General features: G+C 32.2%; 1 protein-coding gene across 1 annotated transcript; it reads right to left on the reverse strand.

The window, feature by feature from the left end:
* Nucleotides 1–15,018: 15,018 nt before the first annotated feature.
* Nucleotides 15,019–16,692, reverse strand: LOC143057362 (cyclic GMP-AMP synthase-like receptor 2). The gene has a single exon (XM_076230666.1). It carries the CDS (start codon nt 16,690–16,692, stop codon nt 15,019–15,021), a length of 1,674 nt encoding a protein of 557 aa, XP_076086781.1.
* Nucleotides 16,693–22,234: the final 5,542 nt, after the last annotated feature.

Here is a 22,234-nt window from a genome sequence, read left to right on the forward strand (position 1 = left end):
TCATTCTTTGTCTGTTTGTCATTTTATTTTTAGCCATGGTGTTGTCAGTTTATTTTTAATCTATGTGTTTGACTATTTCTCTGGTATCTTTCGTCCCTCTTTTAAACAAGGATTTATAACTTCTACAACAATTATAATCAACAGAAGGAATAAAAATATATAATTTAATCACTGCATGATTTCATGGGTCAGGAATTTTATAACGGTCGATTACTGACATGTGTTATCAAACAAAATCTTTTTTTATCTGGATATATCAAATTACTCAAAACCTAACATAGTGTTTTCATCCAAAAATTAAGATATGGTATTTTTTTTTAAAACCTGTTGTATGATGATTAGTTTTTATACCCACAACTATTTTGCATCACTTTGTATTGCAGTATTTTTTAAGATATCTTTGGTGGTGTTTGGATACACCCATTTATCTTTTGTCAAAGTTCATTTAGGTAACAAATTCAAATTATCATTCAAATAATTTTGAAATTAAGTCTTAATCACTTACATTTCAATATTCCAAGACATGAATGTAATTACATGTAGATTTATTTTGTTAAATTATTGTTGCAATGATAGCCAGGGGAAGTAACTCTTATTCAAATCTGTTACTACACAAAGTAGATTTCTTCTAATATTTTTTTTGGTTGGAAAATTTGGTCGAGACAAGTCGAGAATAGGTTAAGACCAGTCGAGACTTGGTCGATACCAGTCGAGACTTGGTCGATACCAGTCGAGACTCAATTTAAAGGTCGAGACTGATTAAGCATTAGTCGAGACTGGTCGAGCATTGGTCGAGACAGGTCGAGCATTGGTCGAGACAGGTCGAGCATTGGTCGAGACTGGTCGAGCACTGTCGAGACAAGTCGAGACTGGTTGAGAAAAGGTCGAGACCAATTCTGATTTTTCAAGTAAAGTCGAGACTGAAGTCGAGTACAAATCAGTACAGTTAAGTACTGTCGAGACCAGGTCGAGCCAGGTCGAGTAAAATGTGTGCTCGATTTTACTGGTCGAGCACAAAAACTGGTCAATTCAGACTCTGAGGAGTTTGTAGTGAGAGCTAGTGATATGTTGAGTGTAATAGTGTCTGTAGTTAGAGAAGTAAAAACAAACACGGTAAGAACATTGTACAAGATATATAAACAAAAACTGTACATCTATAATGTATTCGATAATTTTGCTGACAATTACGTCATTTCTAAGCTATGGTGATGTGATTTCATTTGAATTGCATTTTCCATGTAAAAACCTTAGAGTATAAAATAAAACGTTGCTCATACTCAGTTAAGAATTTGAAAGAACATACAAATAAAAGGTATTGCTTACCTACAATCTCGATAGCCTGTTTAGATTAAGGTGCGATGTGTGTTTTTCTGTAAAGCCTATATTCGTTTCTATTCAAAACAGACGGACTATTAGTAACGACTACGCAATATACTTTAACTTTGTAATTCGGTTATAAATGGAAAGAAACATTGCAATTGGAGTATTTTTTAAACTAGTTCAAGATATAAATAATTGTGTTTACACACATGGTTTATCAATATTTAAAGTTGTGGATATAACAACGAGTTCTTTTTTATATGAAATATAACAAAATGTATAAAATACCATACACAATATCTGATCGTATCTGTTCACAACGATTTCTGTATACAAAACCATTTGAAAATGAATAAAAAGAATCGTTTAGATGTGCTTACATATAATACATTCACAGACCCATTTAGAACTCCGAGGAAAATTCAAAAAGGAAAGTCAATAGTCAATATGCATAATCAAAACCTCAAACACATCAACACATATGAATTTTAATTGTTGTCTTCCTGACTTGATACAGGCATGTTCTTATGTAGAAAATAGTGAATAAACCTAGTTTTATAACTTGCTAAACTTCTCACTTGTATGAAAGTTGCACAAAATACCAATATATTGACAACGATTTTGAACAAAATAAAGAGACATATTAGCTGTAAATGTCAGAAATAGGGTAACAACAGTCAATCTTGTGTTACAATCTGTTTTACTGTTAGAACAAACAAATATGTCAACAAAGAAACACAAAAAGGCATATAGACAAAACTCATTAGCACAGATTAAAAACAAGAATACAAAAATTTACCATAGCACAATGACATCGAATAATACAATGACGGGATGTTTAAGTACCAAACCATGTTACATGGATATATTTCTACAAATAGACTAAACAGTAAAAGTAATATTCCCAAAGACAAATGCAAGAATTATATAACACATTATTGAGGTGATAACAATGTCAGTATCTAGAATCTATACTTCAAACCCATCGTGTATAATGCAATACATTCAAAACTCATGAATTTGAAAGAAACAGCAATGTAATGAAAAACAGGAAATTCGATACAAAAATTTCCAGAAATAAATTTATCAAAGAGTAAGTGGAACAGGTTACACCTGTTCCAATCGTTATGTTGATAATTTTTAGTACAAGTTTGGGTTTAAGCTCAGGGGGTATGAGTCTAACTAGCTTATATCACTATCAAAGAAAGAAGACGGGTTGTTATAATGATTTTTTCGAGATTGTGCATGTGCATGATGTGTTTATCTATTTTGTGGTTTTGTTCTCTGTGAGTAAAGAAAACTTATAGATGAAATGGAATTATTTTTCTATGTAAAATCAAATTGAATGGGTTAGTCTGTTTTAGAGTTGGGCCATTCTATGATATGTGCTTTCGTTTTAATTAAAATATTTAACACGTACAATGTATGCAATATTTTGACATTTAAAAACAGCAGTTGGTAACTATATAATCACATTCTAAATAAGATGTTATATGGAACTTAAAGTTAAATAGTTTACCTGCCATCCTCCTGTTAAAGGATTTGATATGAACTATGTATTTCCGTAATATCAACTTTTAATTTGAAAAACACGTAGTTTTAAAACCTACGCAATACTTTGTAATTTGCATTTAAAACCCCAGGTGAAAATGAAAACTAAGGTCTAATAAAAAAAATTATGTACACACAGGACCAATTAGATAGTAAATCGACCTACATGTATGGTGTGTTTCCTCCCAATATTTTTTTGTAACTACTAATATTCTAGCACAATATATTGCAGATTTTCTATATGAATTAAATCTATATAGCCAGAAATAGGATTTGATGTAAAAATTGTATTCCGGAATATTAACTTTCGTTTTCATTTAAATAACACGTTCTTAAATCACCTACACACTACTTTGTAATTTGCCTTTTAAAAACCAAGGTACATAGTGAAAGTAAAAACATACCATTAAAGAGGGACGAAAGATATCAAAGGGACAGTCAAACTCAGAAATCTAAAATAAACTGACAACGACATGGCAAAAATGAAAAAAACAACCAGACAAACAATAGTACACATGACACAACATAGAAGACTAAAGAATAAACAACACGAACCAAAACCAAAAACTAGGGGTGATCTCATATGCTCCGGAAGGGTAAGCAGAACCTGCTCCACATGTGGCATCCGTCGTGTTGCTTATGTGATAACAAATCCGGTAAATAGTCTAATTCGGTAGGTCACATTTATGAAAAGGAAAGGGATTGTAGTTACGACGTCAGGAACATATCCGATATCATTTGTGAAACGGTTTTTCCATAACGGTCAACCAACTCGTGATGGCGTCCGTAAAATTTACGAAGGGATGATTTCAACTTCACCATTTGGAACTCTTTGTTTAATAGCTTCCTTGTGAGCAACAACCCTCTATCAAGAAAATCATGATAGGAAATGCAAGCACGGGAATATCGTATCAATTGGGAGATATATACCCCGTATGCAGATGCTGCTGGCATGTTGCTTCATAGAAATGGAAAGTTCACAATTGGAAAGCTGACATCATCTATTTTGTCGTAAAGTTTTGTTTTCAACCGACTCTCATTGTCAATTTCTAGATGTAAGTCAATATATGAGCCTGACTTAACTGTATCTGTAGTATCCTTTATCTCTAGTTAAAAAGTGTACAAACGTGATGAATTTGGTTGTAAATAGATCTGGTTTTTTCTTTCTTTCATATTATAATTTGTTTTGTAACGTAGGCATCTGAGCATAGTTTTGTGTGATTTATGAATTTTGAACAGCGGTATACTACTGTTGCCTTTATTTACAACTATTCGTAGTATATTTCAGATTGAAACGAATACCAAACTACATAGAATGTGGAAACAAACATTAAGAGTTTGCTTTAAACATTTTCACGTATTTGGTACTAGCTATGCTTCTTATATATAATTTGTTTAAAGGTTGGAGTAGGTAAATTAAAACGGATTATTGATATTTAGAACTATGTTTTAATAGGCAGCAGTTCATAAATATTCGTAGTGTACTTATGATTGAAATGCAAAAACAAAAACTACCTAGAAATACAAATACAAACATGAAGAGTTGGTTGTTATATAAAAGCAGAAGAAAAAATCCGAGTTGCAAACTAAAACCGAGATAAACACATCAAACACAAGAGGAAAACACCGACACAGCAGAAACACTAAAAAATACTACAGTCATAGAAACGAAATATATAACACCAATGGCCATTCTCCCGACTGGGCAAAGGACATTTGAACAAAATGGTTGGCTGAACCTGGCTCCGTGGCTCGCCAAACCTCCCGCTTGTATGGAAATGTTAAATATCAACATTTGACTTGAATTAAAACTAGCTAGGTTTCTTATAAGTACAGTATAAACAAGACGTAGAGGAATAAGAACAGATCAATAATTGTTAAATTTGATGATGAAAGTTTTATTTTTTGTTTAATTAATGATTTCATGACAAGTTATCAAACTGAAAATTTCAAACGTAGGTATAAATATTTTCTCAAAGAGAGGGATACATTGAACTTTTTAAAACATCACTGCCTAGTTTTCTCTGAAATAAGATAAAGGATACCGATTGGAAGATGTGCATTTCGAAAACTTTTGTCAGTGATGCTTGAGTTAAAAATATGACTAAGTTTGCAAATATTTACGACAAAGAAGAAAAAGACATTTCAAACAATAGCAGACACCGGATGTGGATCCGTAATCTGGACAGTAAATCTTCATTCTAGATTAATATACGCACACAGAAAATTACGTTGAACACAACATTAAGAATGTATCATACCAAAGACGGGAGAAACTGAAAACTCCATGTAACATTTAACACAAAGCACGTAAAACACAACATAAAGGTTGTCACATATCAAAGAAGTGTAAAACTGAAAACCTTAAATGATAATCTACAGAAGACCAAGTATATACGGTCAACAGGGCACAAAATAGCAAGCTAAAGACATAGCAAAACGAATTCGGTGCTTATGATAAGTGTAGGCAGATCTAACTCTACTTGTCCCGTCACTTCGTGAATGTCAGTTTTGATAATTTCACAAGTTAAGGGTGATTGTACAATAACGAAAATACATTTAAATTGATACTGGGTGTCTGGAGCTGGCATGTTAGAAACTACTAGTATTCCTTTGTGCATTTATAAGTATCATTATCAATTTGACCAAGTTTTTTTTTTAAAAACTATTTTGACATCGGATTCAGATTTCTTTTAAACTGGGGTTTACTGTGCGTATTGATCTGTGTTTATTCATTCTACATTGCCTAGATGTATAGGAGAGGATTGAGATCTTGCAAAAAATGTTAAACCTCATCGCATATTTAGCGCTGTCCTAAGTCAGGAGCCGGTAGCCTTTTGTTAGTCTTGTATATTTTTTAATCGTAATTCCTGTTTATGTTTAAAAAATAATTGATGCAAGCTATACTTTATTGTAATTTAAACATGAATAGGCAATATATTCGTAATTATTTTTTTCCCGAGCGATAGCCCAATCGTTGTTTACAAACTCTTTTGTCCGCTACCAACCCCCAGTGTCAATTTATAGATGTAAGTCCAGGTATGAATGCTTAACATTTAATCATTTGTTGTACATCGGCTTCTTTTATAGCAAACTACATGTATACTATATTGATTCAAAATTAAGAATGGAAATAGGATATATGACAAAGCGACAAAAACTAAACCAAAGAACAGAAAACACCCGAAGACCACCAATGTGTCTACAATACAATGAAAAAAAAAACGCCAACGAGGCGTCCTATAGTTTGCCCCTAAACAAAAGTATGTACTAGTCCATTGATAATGGACGTCATACTAAACTTCGGAATATATGAACTTTTCATGTGCGTTAATACCCTCATCATATATACATGTACCAGGATATAACTTTTGCATTTGTGCAAGATGCGCGTTTTGTCTACAAAAACTCAGTAGCGACACTCGAATCAAACAAAGTTAAAAATTTGAATAATGTAAAAGGCATTGCATATTGTCTGTAGTAGTCTACTACTACATTTTATTTGATTTTCTTGCATAGAGTTTAAAACAAATATTACGGGTTTTTCTAAACGTCCAAAAGTAAAGGTCTACTTTTTTTATGCGCATTGAATTAATGCCATGTTAAACGCTAGTCATTTGTTCTTTCTATACATAGGTTGAACAAGTAAATCGTATATCAATACATTTTTCGGAATGAACAAACTAGTATGCATTCAAACTTTAAACGTTCTTCTTTGTAACTTCAATTTTTAAGAGTAAGAAATTATTTCAAACAACGAAAACATGTTTTGTCCGTGAGCTTTTGGTGCAAGTGAATACATGTTCAATATTAAAAAGCGGACTTATTTCATATGGAGCGACCTTGATAAAGTTTTAGTGAAAAAACATTTTAGTGTCTTTTTAACATTGTTAAGCAAGCAAATCCACAGTAATTAACCGTGTCAGGGTTTAAGGTTTCTTTCTTTAGTATACGGTTTTATTATAGTTTAGCATGATTGTAAATTGTATAATACAGTCTTTTATACTGTTAGCTATAAAGTATAAACAAATATAAAAAGTAGTAATTACTTTTAACTAATACTGCATTAAATATTCAAAATGATATTTGGTTTGTAGATTTATGTATGTTATCATATCAAACATGACAAATAGAAAAGAATGTGATAGGAAGACGATGCAGAAACTTTTGATCATTAAAAAGGAATTTCACTTATTTTTTGTATTATAATGGTGTCATTTATTCTAACCTATCGACACATTTGAATACTTTTACCTGTTATATAAGGTAACTTTGTACGAATTATATTTGGGTATAAGGAAGTGGTATTTAAAATGTAAGAAAACCGTTATCGTTTAAATTCACATGACTCTTTCCAATTACATGCAACGTAGTTACATCTTGTTAGAATATTTAATTTTAATTGAACAAATTACATATGGTTTGCCTGCATCACGGTACAATGAACTTATATAAAACACAATTTAAAAAAAAAATTTGTTATATTTTTCAATAACTATAATCATGATCATGTGGTACTTGGTTTGTTTATTTTCGCCTGGATATTGGGATGTTGACGATTGATGCGTTGAATTTTAGTACTTCCTGCTATCCTCGTCCTGATAAATGTAAATCTTTTAACTTTACAGGATTTAAAAATATTTAACATTGCTTCAGCCTTTATTTTCTGAATCATTCCGTATGAAAAAAGTATAATAAATGCAGAGGTAATCTAGTGACAAAGTATTACCTCCCCTGTCAATATGAAAAACTAGATCTTGTCAATGTTTGTCCCATTTTAACAAGGACGCTATCAGTTTAGTTTTCACGGAAAAACGTTCCTGTAAAAAAAAATAAGTAAAAATAAAAATAAAACTATCATTCAAAATTCTCATTTTCCCCCTTAAGTAGCAAACGATGACAACAGCTGCTTTTGCGTATATACATATATAGATCGATCAGAGCAAATACGGGAAAAAATTTAAAGGAATCGATAGATATGCAGAATAGACTGGCACTTTTTAAATTAAGATAAAAAAAAAGAGTATGTGGTATGATTGCCAATGAGATAACTCTCCACAAGAAACCAAACTGACACAGACATTAAGAACTATAAGGTTACTAAGCCAAATAAATCATGCTCTATATCGATGTAAACGTTAAATATGAATAGATCGAGAAAACCGAAAATACCACAATAAAAATATTGACATGACATTTTCTTAAAAGTGCACAAAGATTAATAGGAAGATAATACTGTATAAAACTGGTTAACCTGCACAAAAAGACTTTTAAATGGTTATTTTCACGAAAAGACAAATAAATGTACACGTGATAAAAGCAGATGGGTGTGCTCGACAACTGAGGTTTAAAAATAATCATACTTTCAAAATGTGTATCATGCTAATGATTTTTTTGCTGGAAAACTCTGAAAATGAAGGACCTTTCGATTAGTAATGTACATGATGTTTGCCAAATTATTTTATTGATATGCAGCAAATATTGGCAGGTTTTAATTTTCAGGTTTTCAAGCTTCTTAAGCAAATATCTTGAAAAATACTGAACATAAACCATCGTGCATTTGCATGTATATTCGAATAAGGCCGTGTTTACACCAAACGCCATGTACAGTAAACTTGTTTACAATTAGTTTAACGTACTGGACATTGGTTTCACATTAAATTTGTTCACATCTATACACCTTGTTTAATTACCTGTACATAAGATTTGTTCACATTTGTAAACTCTATGTCATTTAAATGTTCATTACGTAGAACCGAATGCAAAGTTTTCGGACAACTTTTCTAGCAGTAAGGGAACGACCATTTGACTTCAAATGGGGGTGGGGGTATCGATGGAAATATTCCGAACCCCAATTGGATAAAAAAAAAGGTCCTACAGATGATACAAATATATTCTAAATCAAGAGTTTCCCCATACATTATAGTGTTAAATGTTGAAAAAAAATTGATTACCAGCATCGAAAAAAAAAACCGGAATAAAACTTTTGCGCGGAAAAATTTCTGGCTAAGATAAATTAACAAAATACCCCCCCCCCCCTTTTTGTATGTTAAGTGGTTGCTTCTTTATGAAAGCCATTTTGATGATTTGCAGTAGTTTAAAAATAATAAAGATGTCTCGATCAAGCATTAGAAAACGTAGGCTGCAGCAGCGTGCTTACAGGCGAAGAATATGTATTTTTATTCTCATAAAGCCAATGCATTACATCGGTACAGAGATTGAAGGAGACGAAGGAATGATTATATTAGAGATCACTATTTTCCTATCTTTTTTGTTTGTTTCAAATGGTATATTTCTTTTCCAAGGAGTATTTGGCAAAGGGAGGGGTAATGTTTTTTTTTTTAGTTTTAAGGGTAATTTAACGGATCCGAGATACATGTACTAGACAAACAATACATTTACCTCACACTTTTTAAGTAATGCATTTATGAGTGAATGGTTGTTTGAGTTAAGACCAGTGACAAACATTTTTATTAATAATTGTTATAAATATCAATTTTATTCAAAAAATGTTTCTTTTTTAAATATACACGGTGAAACTTGTTTTAAATGCCTAGTTTTGTGTACACTTAATCTACACAAGGCCTACACCGAGTATCGACTGCATGTAGACAAAACATGTTTTACACTACATGTACACATTGTATTTTATCAATGGGAACGTAATTTTGTTTAGTTTACGTGTGAGTTACACTTACACTACACCGAGTTTAGGTCAATGTGAACACGGCCTAACACAGTTTAACATGAACATGGTTAACAAATAATAACTTTAAAATGCACAATCATTATTCAGATATAACTTTTGATGAGTGTCGTCATCGATATTGTTTTGTTATTGTCTTTCTCGACCCTATCATAAATAGTCCATCAGCTAGTTTTCAAAAGCGCTCTAGTTAAGGAGTTTGTGATACACCCCAGGGTACCGCGATTTTTTTGATAGAATTCAACTTCATTATCTTATTGATAAAATACAAGGTGTTAGACTAAAATAAAAGTGTCCAATAGAGGTTTAAAAACGTTCCTTTCAATGATCCCCTCATTTAGCTATCACGACTAAGTAATTTTTAATTAAAATTTTCAATATAAAGCGACTAAAAAAAATAAATTATAGGTTTAAACAACTAAAACAGATGTAAAAATATCATATTTAATGTAACTCTGAAGATTTTTTGTTTTAAAAAAAATGTTTATTTACATTACAAACAATCCGATTTTTGGGGTTAAAATTAAGGCATATTTTCTCATTTCATATAGAAATTCATAATGCAATTATCCGTTTTTGTGAATTAAAATTTAAAATTGACCGGTATGCAATGTTTAAACTATTTGCAGTATTTATATATCGTCTAAAATATGAATTATTCAATAAAACATATGTACGTGCAAATACTCGTGAAATACCGGAAATCTTCACATTACCGTCTTCGATTCAGTCGATAATATATTCATACCTGAGTGAATATACCTCCATATAAAGTAAATGTGTAAAAACATATTTATGAAAAAATGACAAATAGAAGTTATTTTTTTGCGTTCTGAAAGGGTGCACTCTATCGAACTTAATAAAGGTGTGCGTGTTTACATTTTGTGTTTTACTTATGTCGTGATTGATTTCAGATTGTTAAGTCATTTATTCGACAAACATTGCTTTAAAAGAAGGTCAAATAGTCAGTTTGGGAATTTGTTAAGACTTTTTACTTTCTTTGGCACAAAACTAAGTCGATTTGACATCCGTCTGGTTACTATTTATTTGCTTTTCGTAATGTATACATTGTTCTTCATTTGATAGTGTTTTTCTCCATTTTCTTTCCTTCTTGCTTGGACATATTGCATCACTGTTCAATGAATTTAGTCTTGCTTTTTAAATTTTGTACATATTGTCAAATGATTTTGTTACTTTGTTTGCAGTCAGTTTTTTTGCATATGACCGTCAAAACTATTCCCGATACATGTCAGTCTATTTGCTTCATATGCAAAATATCAATCCTGATGCGCATGAATATTTTTCATCTGGTTGTTTTTGTGTTCAGAGAAGCTCTCATGGATTTTCTAGATCTCCAGTAAACCAAACAATAGAGCAAACATTGAACAGAGATACAAAAACAGGAGACGGCATTGTTGGTTTCAGTGAAAATCAAAGTTTTACTAAATGTTGGTTGTTAAATGCACATGAAAGAGCTTCAATATCATTAAAATGTTGAGATTTGGCAGGAATTGCTAATCCTGAAACATCCGCTCAAAAAGAACTTGAAAAACGCAATGAAGCGAGGAGAAACTGACTATTAAAATTGGTTCAGACACTGCAAAGGAAGACAAATCCATTTGAAACCTCTAAGCAGTTATCTGGCTTTTCCTCGGGTACTGTTGCTTCTTCGGAATTAAGGTGCGACCTTCCAAACGCGTATGAAAAGGGAAAGTCGGCATCAGAAAATGTCATTAATGAACGGCTTATTCAAAAGTCAACCATTATCTTCAAACTAATCAAAAGACAATCATTGCTTACATTTTCAACAAAGGAAATAAAAGGTTAACAGTTAATGGGTGATAAGAACAGCATCATATTAAAAAGCAGATAAACAACTTTTTGGTAGCCTGCATGTCGTAGCCCAGACTAGACAGCTGGATATACGAGAGGTACTCCAGTTTGAATTATGTCCTCTTCCATGGTCTCTTGTAAAGACAAGTATATCTGTCCTATGTGGTCTTTAAGAAAAGGACGTTGAACAAATGCAAGTCATTCCTGAGGAAAGCATGTAGATATTTGATGGTACGGCAGTTCAATCCTTTACTAAGATACCAAATACTTTTCTCTGATTTGGCAATTGTTGTTTAATAGAACACCCTTTTAGTTTCAGAAAGAGCTCCTGCATTGATTTTCCCACTGATCAGTATCCCACAATATCCATAAAAAATTTAGAACGAGATCGCAGGTCCTTTGGAGGCCAAATCATTACGACAATGTCTAGATCAAAACAATCTTGTCCTCGGCAATTGAAGAAATGTTTGTCAGTTGGTAGACTAAAACTAATACTATAAGTATAATAGTCCCAGTTTATTTGTATCATATGGAAGTCAGTGCCACAAAATATATGTTGAAAATGAAATAGTGACAAGTATAGAATGCATTGAGCTTCTAAGCATACAGAAAGAAGCCGACACAAAGATGTGTCTTCATGCTAAACACGTAGCTGACAAAGATTACGATTCCATTGGTATAAAATCGTCTGACACGGATGTGGAAGAATTGGCCTGCTATTTTCAGAATTATATCAGCTCTAATATTCATATTTCAAATGCAGATTAATAAATGTGTAACTATCATCTACTACCCCTAACAAAAGATGCAATGTTAAAGCACATCAAACGAGCCAACTTTCAGGCAAAGATTTGGAAATCTGCTCTTCAACACAACGCTGTTCCATCGCCAAACAACCATTGTTTGATTGTTAAGAACGATTTGATCAGCATCAATTGACTAGACCAACCGCCAGTTTAGATGTTTTATTGATACTGGTAAGCTGTTCATGTAAAGCTGGTTGTGCCACCAAAATATGTTCATGTGTTCTACAAGGTTTATCCTGTACAGATGTCTGCAAATGTACGAATGCTCGTAGCAACAAAAGTAATCAAATCGTTGATATGGTTGAAGATGACGACGAAGATGATGAAGATGATGGTGGTGATAGTTCGGTAGATGGCGTTGACGAAAATGAAGATGATTCTATGGATTGACCTTCTTCATGACATTAAAATGTGGTGATTCTGTTGTTAAACGAACTTTAATATAAATCTTGAAACCCTGACAGTTCTTTTATTTTTTTAGTGCTGTGTGTGTTTTTTATGACTGTGATGTACATTGCTTATGTTTGTGTTTGTCGTTGATTCCATGTTTTTCTCCCTTTCTTATCTTTGAATTTGTTTTCAACTGCCTTTAGTTACTTGATGCTCTATGTTCAGTGTAAAAAAATTTTATCAAGAAAACTAGTATGTATGCTTTGTTTCATTCATTATCATGAATTTTGGATATTACCCTACCTTTTTTTTTCTTGATCCTATACGGTTTAAAAATTAAATAAAAATTAGCCTCCGTTTTAATAGGATATGATTTGTTCAATTTGATAAGAGAAATAGTACCGAATACTTGGTTACATTTTCTGTTTTCTGTATATATGGGTTAAACGAAGATTTTGATATACTCTTAAATAAGACCCCTTTTAACCCCTTTTGGACACTTTTTCAAAAGTCTAACACCTCTTACAATATTCTTCAAACATTACACTTTAGATTTATACAAAAAAAAAAATTGCGGTACCCTGGGGTGTAACACAGAACTGAAATTTTACCTTACCAGCTGATGGACTAAACTGTTAACTCCATTGAAGCTTCTGTAGGATTTTTGAAGGCGTTAGTCACTTTTGCGCGCTATGAAAATCAACCTTTGTGTTTGTGTAACAGTAAGGAACCAAGGATATATATTACTAGCCTCATCTTTGACTTTGTCAGATTTTAAAGGACTTAGGCATGATTTGCAGTCAGTATTGTATGATTTGACTGTATTGGCCCAGTGGCGGATCCAGAAATTTTCATAAGTGGGGGATCACTAACTGCCTAAGAGGGGGCCCGCTCCAGTCACATTTCAGTGATTCCCTATTTAAGAGGGTCTGGATTGGGGGGGGGGGGGGGTGTTATCTGTAAACATTTAATTTTCACTCCTTTTTTTTCTAATTTTCGAAAATTTCAGCCCTTTTTTCTCTAATCTTCAAAAAATTAGACCACTAATTTCTCTAATCTTCAAAAAATTAGACCACTAATTTCTCTAATCTTCAAAAAATTAGACCACTAATTTCTCTAATCTTCAAAAAATTAGACCACTAATTTCTCTAATCTTCATTTTTTAAGGGCATTATTTTTTAATCATTTAACCCAATCAAAACCATCATATAAGCAATCAATTTTTTTTCCGGGAAGTGACACGTGGTTGATAAAATCGAAACGAGTCCGGATTTATCAGGAAATTATCATTGTTCGGTTTAAGTTCTTTTAGTAAGAGATATATCTTTGTATCTCTCGTTTAATTGATTTTAAATGATTTCGTATTTTACAATTTTAATCCGGGTCTATAAATAGTCATAAATACTTTCACGCATGCGTAGCACTCAGTACAGGAAGTACCTGTTTAACTCGTGAAGACTTCTCTAAAAACGTTTAAAAATGGAAATTGTCGAAAGTTTTTGATGGCAATTTATATCAATTATGACGCAAATGCATTCGAATAAAATCGACAAACGAACTTCAAATTGTGATCGTTTGAGAAATATTGAAATTCAAATGCGAACTGTCCCGGGTAACAATTTCGATCAAATGACGAAAACTATAGTATACTCCTGGTTGTTGAAATTCCAACTGACTGATTTTCCTGGAATAATAATTATGATGGTCAATTATGAGGTTTATTAATAATTAACGGATTAGTGACCCATCTGATGTCGATAATCGGATTAGTTGTAATCACAACTTCTAACACCTGTTGAAAATGTTAACTACCTGGGGTTATAAAACTGTCAAAAACACGAAGACAGGTAAATTCATTGTTTTTTAATGCGAAATTATTTTTACACTTTTAAAATTTTAGTGATGAAATTTATTTGAAATACTTTCGTCAATCCGAAAACCCTTTCGTCAATCCGAAAAACCTTTCGTAATCGTAAATTACGAAAGTGACGAGCGCTAGCATTCGGTACAAAAAGTACCCCGTGTTTTATTATACTTTGTTTGACATTATGACTTGGCCATGAGTTACCTGATCGTGTTATCTATATACTGAAGGAGATATCCACGTTAACAATGCAGAGAGCAGGCAAATCAAATTTTCTTTTGTTGTCAGTTATACACGGTCTAGGAATTGTCATGCGCATATCATTTACAAACAAGAATATTATTTTTTGTATATAATGCATTCGAACAATAGTGTTTATCATTATCGTCTTCACATCATTACAAAAGTTTCTTTGCGGCAGAATTGTCAATTCATCCGAGGATATTTCCAAACAAGGTCTTTGAATTGTCATGCGCATATCATTTCCAAACAAGAATATATTTTTTTTATATAATGCACTCGAAAATTATGTGTTCATCTTCACAATATTACAAAAGTCTCATTGCGGCAGAATTGTTCGATTCATCCGTGTAGATTTCCAAAGACTGTAAGAAAGCTTGTCGTGCGGATTCCTTGTCGCCAAATAATTGTAAAGCAATTCCCAATAAAGTGTAGGCCTCCGCTGTAATCCTCACATGTGACATCAAATATCTTTCTCCTATAACAATTTTTAAATCTTGAATAGAATCCTGACAATGTCTAACATCATTGAGGTGATAATGACAAAGAACACTAAGGAAATAAGCATACGCTGTGGATGGAATATAATATTCGTTATTACATCCCTCCATTACAAGTTCGTCTGGTGTTAACGCTGAATTCTCATTAAATCGTATACAATCTACGAACATTATTTTCAGAAGATAAACAACACTTTTATTGTTGAATGACAGCAGTTTAAGTAACTGGTAATAATTATCTGACAGAGTCATTCCAAAGAACAGTTTATCGGAAGTACATTTCGATAGAGAATACCTAATGATGTGTAAAGCTTTCCTGTATTGCTTTGTTTTGTAAAAAAATGATGCTACCATAAGCCACCCAGACACAGCGTCATGATAGACATTTGTTAGAAGAGTACTTAAACATGATTTGTATTGTTTGTATTGGTTTTTATTGTTGATAGTTGCACCAGCAAATGGTAAACGCTGAGCTAGAATACTGCACCTCTGTGATATGTAGTATGCATATATTTGCTTTAGTGAAGAATGATGACACCATATGTTTTGTAATAATCCTGTGTTGAATATATCTAACTCAGAATAAGATTCTAAGGAACAATTTGCAATATACAAATTACTGGATTGCACTATTTTCTCAACGTCATTTACATACAATGTAAATGGTTCAATTGGAAAATTCCACATCGCTACATCAAAGTTAGATATTTGATCTGAAAATAAAATGCTTTGCCAACCATAGCTGTGTAACGTGTTTAATTTTTTTAAAAGTACATCACGCGCACGTCCCTCTATTTTGTTCTCAAACATGTTGTTTTCTGGAATGAAGTAATGCAAGCAAACTGAATGCTCGACACAATATACTAATCGGCTGAAACATCGCATAAAACAAGGTATAAGATTATCAGGCTTCCATACAGATGATGGTAGTTCTTCAGATATCCAGAAAATAATTGTTTTAAGGAAATAAGAACAGAGTAAATCTTTACATTCATCGTCATTTGCTATAACATCTTTCAAAATTATTTTTAAGAGAGCATAGCACATTAATTGGGTGTGAGTAAATGTATTAATTAGAAGTTTTTCAGCCACAGAAAAAGATACTCGCCATTCTAGATCCTCCTTTGGTGATCCATGAACTCCTATCGGTACAAAAAGCACTCCGTGATTTATAATACTTTGTGTGACGTTATGACTTGGCCATGACCTACTTGATCTTGTTATCCAATTTACAGCAGAAGATATCCACGTTTCACAATGTAAAGAAAAGGCAAAATCAAAATCTCCTGTTTTGTCAGTTATACATGGTCCATGAATTGTTTTGCCTTTATCACCCCCATGCAATAATATATTTCCCTTCCATAATGCACTCGAACAATAATGTTTACCATTATGTTCTTCACAGAATTCCAAAATATACTGATCTCTGCTATATTCTAGCCTTAATTGAGTAAAACCAGGTTTTACATCGTCTGTATCCATGGACAGATAAGTTATACTTGGATTAAAATCGGTTTGTTCATCCGCATTCACCTTAATAGTTTTACTTACTCGCATTAAATCTAAATCACTTCCTCGCATTTCAAGTCCTTCCCCATAGCTTCCACTTGTTATAAATGTAGATGACTCACTATTTGAAAAATTGTCTCTAACCGTGTTCATCAATCTGATTGTTTTAACATGTTCTTCTGTGCCTACGATATTTTGACATAGATAGCGATAAAGAGCTAGTGATATGTTGGGTGTAATAGTGTCTGCAATTAAAAAAGTAAAACAAACATTGTCAGAACATTGTAAAAGATATATAAACAAAAACTGTACATCTATGAAGTATTCGACAATTTTGATGACAATTAACTCACTTCTAAGCTATGGTGATGCGCTTTCATAAAATTGCACATGTTTCATTTTCCATGTGAAAACAGAATAACTTAAGATAAATCTTTCCTCGTACTCATTTAAAAAAATTGTAAGAATATACAAATTAAAGCCGTTGCTTAGCTACAATATCGATAGCCTGCAGTTTAGGTGTTTTTTTCTGTAAAATCTATTTTGTTCCTAAATAAAACTGACGTACTAAAAATACTTTCTACGCAATATACTTTTTCACTTTGTAATTTGGTTATAAATGGCAAGAAACATAGCAATTGGGGTATTTTTCGAACAACCTCTAGATAAAAACAAGAAAATTGACACGAACCCTTCCAGAACTTGGTTTACCTAAAGGTAAGTTCAAACCAGTTACAATCGTTATGTTGATAATTCTAAACTCGGGGATAAGCCATATTACCTGATATCACAATTAAGGGCATACGATACAGTTTTGATCCCGTATTTAAACTTTGATGAAAATGTGCATGTATGCTATTTTTTACCTGATTAAATCAAATATTTAATAAAAAATATACCTTCATGTGCTACTTTTAGAGAAAATTGAGGTTCAAATTTCAGATATTTCCTCAAAATACGGATTAAGATACAGAAAAGATTGGTGATAAGGATAGCATTCAAACGGAATTTTCTGATAAGGAAAAAAAAAACTATTGGCTCTCGTTGGCGGAGGCCTTCAAATATGAATAAAACTCTCTCCTAAAAAAACAACAATTTCGCCGTAATAGTAAAATCGGAGAGAAATCGGAGAAAGGAATGAAAACACCGCATTCGGCTGTGATTACCAGACACCATCAACTACATCAAGAATATGTCCAAAGGTGAGGTTTTAAGTTTTAAGATTTGGCAATTATTTTTCAAATGGTATTTCTTTTCTTTTTATCAATCTAGATTTTGTTTAATCAATTTGGATCAACAAACAAATGGCGAAAACGTACATGCATTTGGCACACACGATACACATTTTTATGTACCTCCAGTTGAGTCATAATATAAATTAAAGCTACAAAGAATTTGAATGATTACAAAAATGTTTGGTTTCAAGTACAAACATTACTCAGAATATGTAAAAATATGGCACAAAATATCGGTCCGGTTGCAGACGACTTTGAAAAATTGACAACCGCCGAAAACACCATTTTTTACCTATCATTAACCGGAGATTTTTGTTATGAATTAACATAAAATTTTAACAATTTTTGCCAAAAGATAATTTCCAATGTCCGAAAAATTTCGTCGACAAATAGAATAAACGGATAAAAAAAAAACAAAAAAAAAAACAACAGTAGTGTTAAGTATGTCGTTTTGCATACATCTTGACAGGGTGACAACGTAGTGTAATGGGAACACCGTTGCCTTTTGTCCGGACGTCTTACGTTCGAATGTCATCACTATCACTAGTAAATTTTTTAAATTTTTTTTTAATTTGTATCATTTTATAATTTTGTCTTCTTTCAAAAAAGAAGGAGGAGCAGACAAATGTTCGAGTTCATGATAAAATAGCCAGATATTTAGTCTGGTTTTTAAACATAAAGTTTTACGGTCGGGTTGTTGTCTCTTTGACACATTCCCCATTTCCATTTTCAATTTGAGTCATTTCAATGGGATGTAACAGGTTTTTATTCTAAGTTTGAGCCTCATTCCTTTTTTTTTCACTTTGGAATTATTTTTTCAATAAGGGACGACATCAAAAGATCAATGAAGGATAACATATTTATATTAAACAAGCATTCTTAGAGTAATGCATGGCAATACATAGTCACCTACCTAGTAAAAATTAAATTATACTGGAACAAAATGCTAACTTATTCTATTACTTGTCATGGTGTAAACAAAAATTAAATATTAAGTCATTATATCTCAGCATGACTAAAAACAGTGTGAATAACTGATTATAGGAGTGGATGTTTCAAGTCCAAGAACCATAATATGCAGAAAATAATCAGATCAAAACAAAAATTTGAAGTTGATCTGGAACTTGTCATGCTAAAACTATATACCAATTATTAATCAATATCTGCAGGCATGACGAAAAAAGTTTGGAAAAACACTCTTAACATTGGATATGATTAATAGTTCTCTAAAATTATTGATGTAATATAATGTATATCTATTTTCAAATTATAATCAAATATATAATTAATAGTTCCAAATATTTTTTCTTTCATTTGTCACAAACTAATATAGATTTGTAACTTATTTATAGTGTCAACAACTTGTATCTATACAATGTAATGTAATGAAATATATACTGTAATAAAAATAGATTATTATCTAGTTAAAGGATGCCACATGATACTATTTTTATATATATATAGCGTTCAAAAAATTAGTCAATACAAAATAACAATCAAACTGGCACAAATATTTCAAACAATTTACTAATGAATTTCTTTAAAAAAATGAGTTATCTCTCTTTGTATAGAAATATGGTTTAACACAGTATTCTAACATTAGATAGGGATTTTTATGGACCATAGCTCTGGACTACATCTTCAGAATGGAACAAAATTCAAACTTGATCTATAACTTGTCATGATAAAACCATATAACAAATATTAAATCAATATCTTTAAGAACGAAGAAAAAAAGGGTGGAAAGCTGATTTGTCGGACTGACGGATGGGCAGACAGACAGACAGACAGACAGACAGACAGACAGACAGATGGATTAAGTGCAAAACTAAAGTCCCACTTCGTCGGTAGGGGACTCATTACTGGGAGGGATGCTACAATTGCTGCTATTTTTGTTTCTTTGACATCGATTTTCATGTATCCCTATTGGTCAATTATTTTTTTCCTAAATGAAGTTAAGGGAGATAGGGGTGGGGATGGCGGTAAGCAGTGGATAAACTATGTGAATTTTTATCCTGAACTTTTGATGTCGTCTCTAAGAGAAGTAGAAAAGAAGTCATTTGAAGAAATAATATTGCAGCCGATGTCGTTGAGTGTGTAGCAAAAGGTTATTAACAGTGGCGGTTCCAGGGGGGAGGGGCGTCCGGAAGGAACCCCTCTTTTGTTTGGACAATCAATGCATTTGAATGGGAACATAGAGTTCTCCCTTTCAAAATGGGTGGATCCGCCCCTTTAAAGCTTTTATATTTAGTCTATTGAAATTATAAAATTCAAGTTGGAGAGGGGGCCACAAATAGCCCTTATTGTACCTTGTCCTTTGTACATATTATTTTATCAAGTAACTTAAATTTATCAAAAGTTCATGAATGTAGAAAAACACATAGTTGTTTGCTGTATACTAATCAAATTTAAAAAAAATGCACTATTTACGATTTCAGGAAAATTGGTAAACCTAATCTTCTTACGTAATCAAATCAAATGTCATTTAAAAAAAAAGAGGGGTCTACGAACACGTTTTCAAGATATATGAGTTTGAATGATAAAAATCAGCCGAAAACTGCATCGTTACCCAAAAAGTCACCGTTTGACGGCGCTAAAATAACAATTTACGTTAACATCGTCATTACCTTCCCTGTAACTGTATCGTATGCCCTTAAAGGAAGATGACGGGTTGTGATAATGATGTATTCGAGATTGTTCATGTGTTTAAATCTATTCGTGGTTTTGTGATAAAAGAACTTAAAGATAATATATGATTTTTTTTATATGAAATAAATCTAAATTGTTTACCTTTAATCCTCTTAGAGTGTTATATACATTTGGGGCTGAACTTTGAATTTTTGTAATATTTGCTTTTGTTTCCAATTTGAATACCATGTACATGTATATACAAGACGGACACAAGATTTTACATTTTAAAACACAGCAGTTGGTAACTATTCTATCACATTATTGATAAGATTGTCTATGTTAATTAAAGTTAAATTGTTTACCTGCCATTCTCTAAGCTTGTTATAGAAATGTGTTTTCCAGTTATATCAGCTTTCGTTTTTATTTGAATTACACATAGTCATAGCACCTACGCAATACTTTGTAATTTGAATTTAAATACCCAGGTAAGTCAAACATGGTCAAAAGGAAAACGTATATATAATAAACAAAAATTGTGTACACACGCAGCAAATTAGGTATTAGTGTGTTTGTTTATCTTCATATTACACTTTAAAATATACATGTTTTACACGCACAGTAGAACGTTACTACTTTATCACATTATGTTTAAATTTGTTGATATAAATTAAAGTTAAATTGTTTACCTGCCATCCTTTCAACCTAGTATAAGATTTTATTTGAAATATGTATTTCCGTTATACCAACTTTCGTTTCCATTTAACTTAAACCAACATATAACACCTGTATGTAGACGAAACTATTTTGTAATTTGCATTTGAAAACATTAAACAAACTAACATATCCATAAAATATGTGTACACACGGGATTAATTAGGTTGTATACAGATCTGGTTTATACATGTTATGTCGTTGTTCTCCTCTTATAGTTGATTGTTTCCCTCAATTTATAGTTCGTATCTGTATATAGTTATCAAATGTACCAAGATTATAATTTAGTACGCCAGACGCGTGTTTCGTCTGCATAAGACTCATCAGTGACGCTCATTTCAAAATATTTATAAAGCCAAACAAGTACAAAGTTGAAGAGCATTGAGGATCCAAAATTCCAAAAAGTTGTGCCAAATACAGCTAAAGTAATTTATGCCTGGGATAAGAAAATCCTGAGTTTTTCGAGAAATTCAATGTTTTGTAAACTGGAAATTTATAAAAATGACCACATTATTGATATTCATGACAACACCGAAGTGTCAACTACTTGGATGGTGATACACTCGGGGAGAAAACGTCCACCAGCAGTGGCATCGACACAGTGGTTTAAATAGTTATCAAAGGTACCAGGATTATATTTAAGTACGCCAGACGCGCGTTTCGTCTACGTAAGACTCATCAGTGACGCTCATATCAAAATATTTATAAAATATACCTTTGGTGTTACCTTTGGGTGTTATGTCTCTGTTGTGTCGTTGTTCTCTCATAATTAATGCGTTTCCCTCAGTTTAAGTTTGTTACCCCGATTTTGTTTTTCCCATCGATTTACGAGTTCTGAGCAACAGTATACTACTGTTGCCTTTATAGTTGATGTGATTCCCTCAGTTTAAGTTTGTAACCCAGATTTGATTTTTTTTCAATCGATTTATGAACTTCTG

Source organism: Mytilus galloprovincialis, chromosome 13 (assembly GCF_965363235.1).
Source record: "Mytilus galloprovincialis chromosome 13, xbMytGall1.hap1.1, whole genome shotgun sequence".
Taxonomy (NCBI): Eukaryota; Metazoa; Mollusca; class Bivalvia; order Mytilida; family Mytilidae; genus Mytilus; species Mytilus galloprovincialis.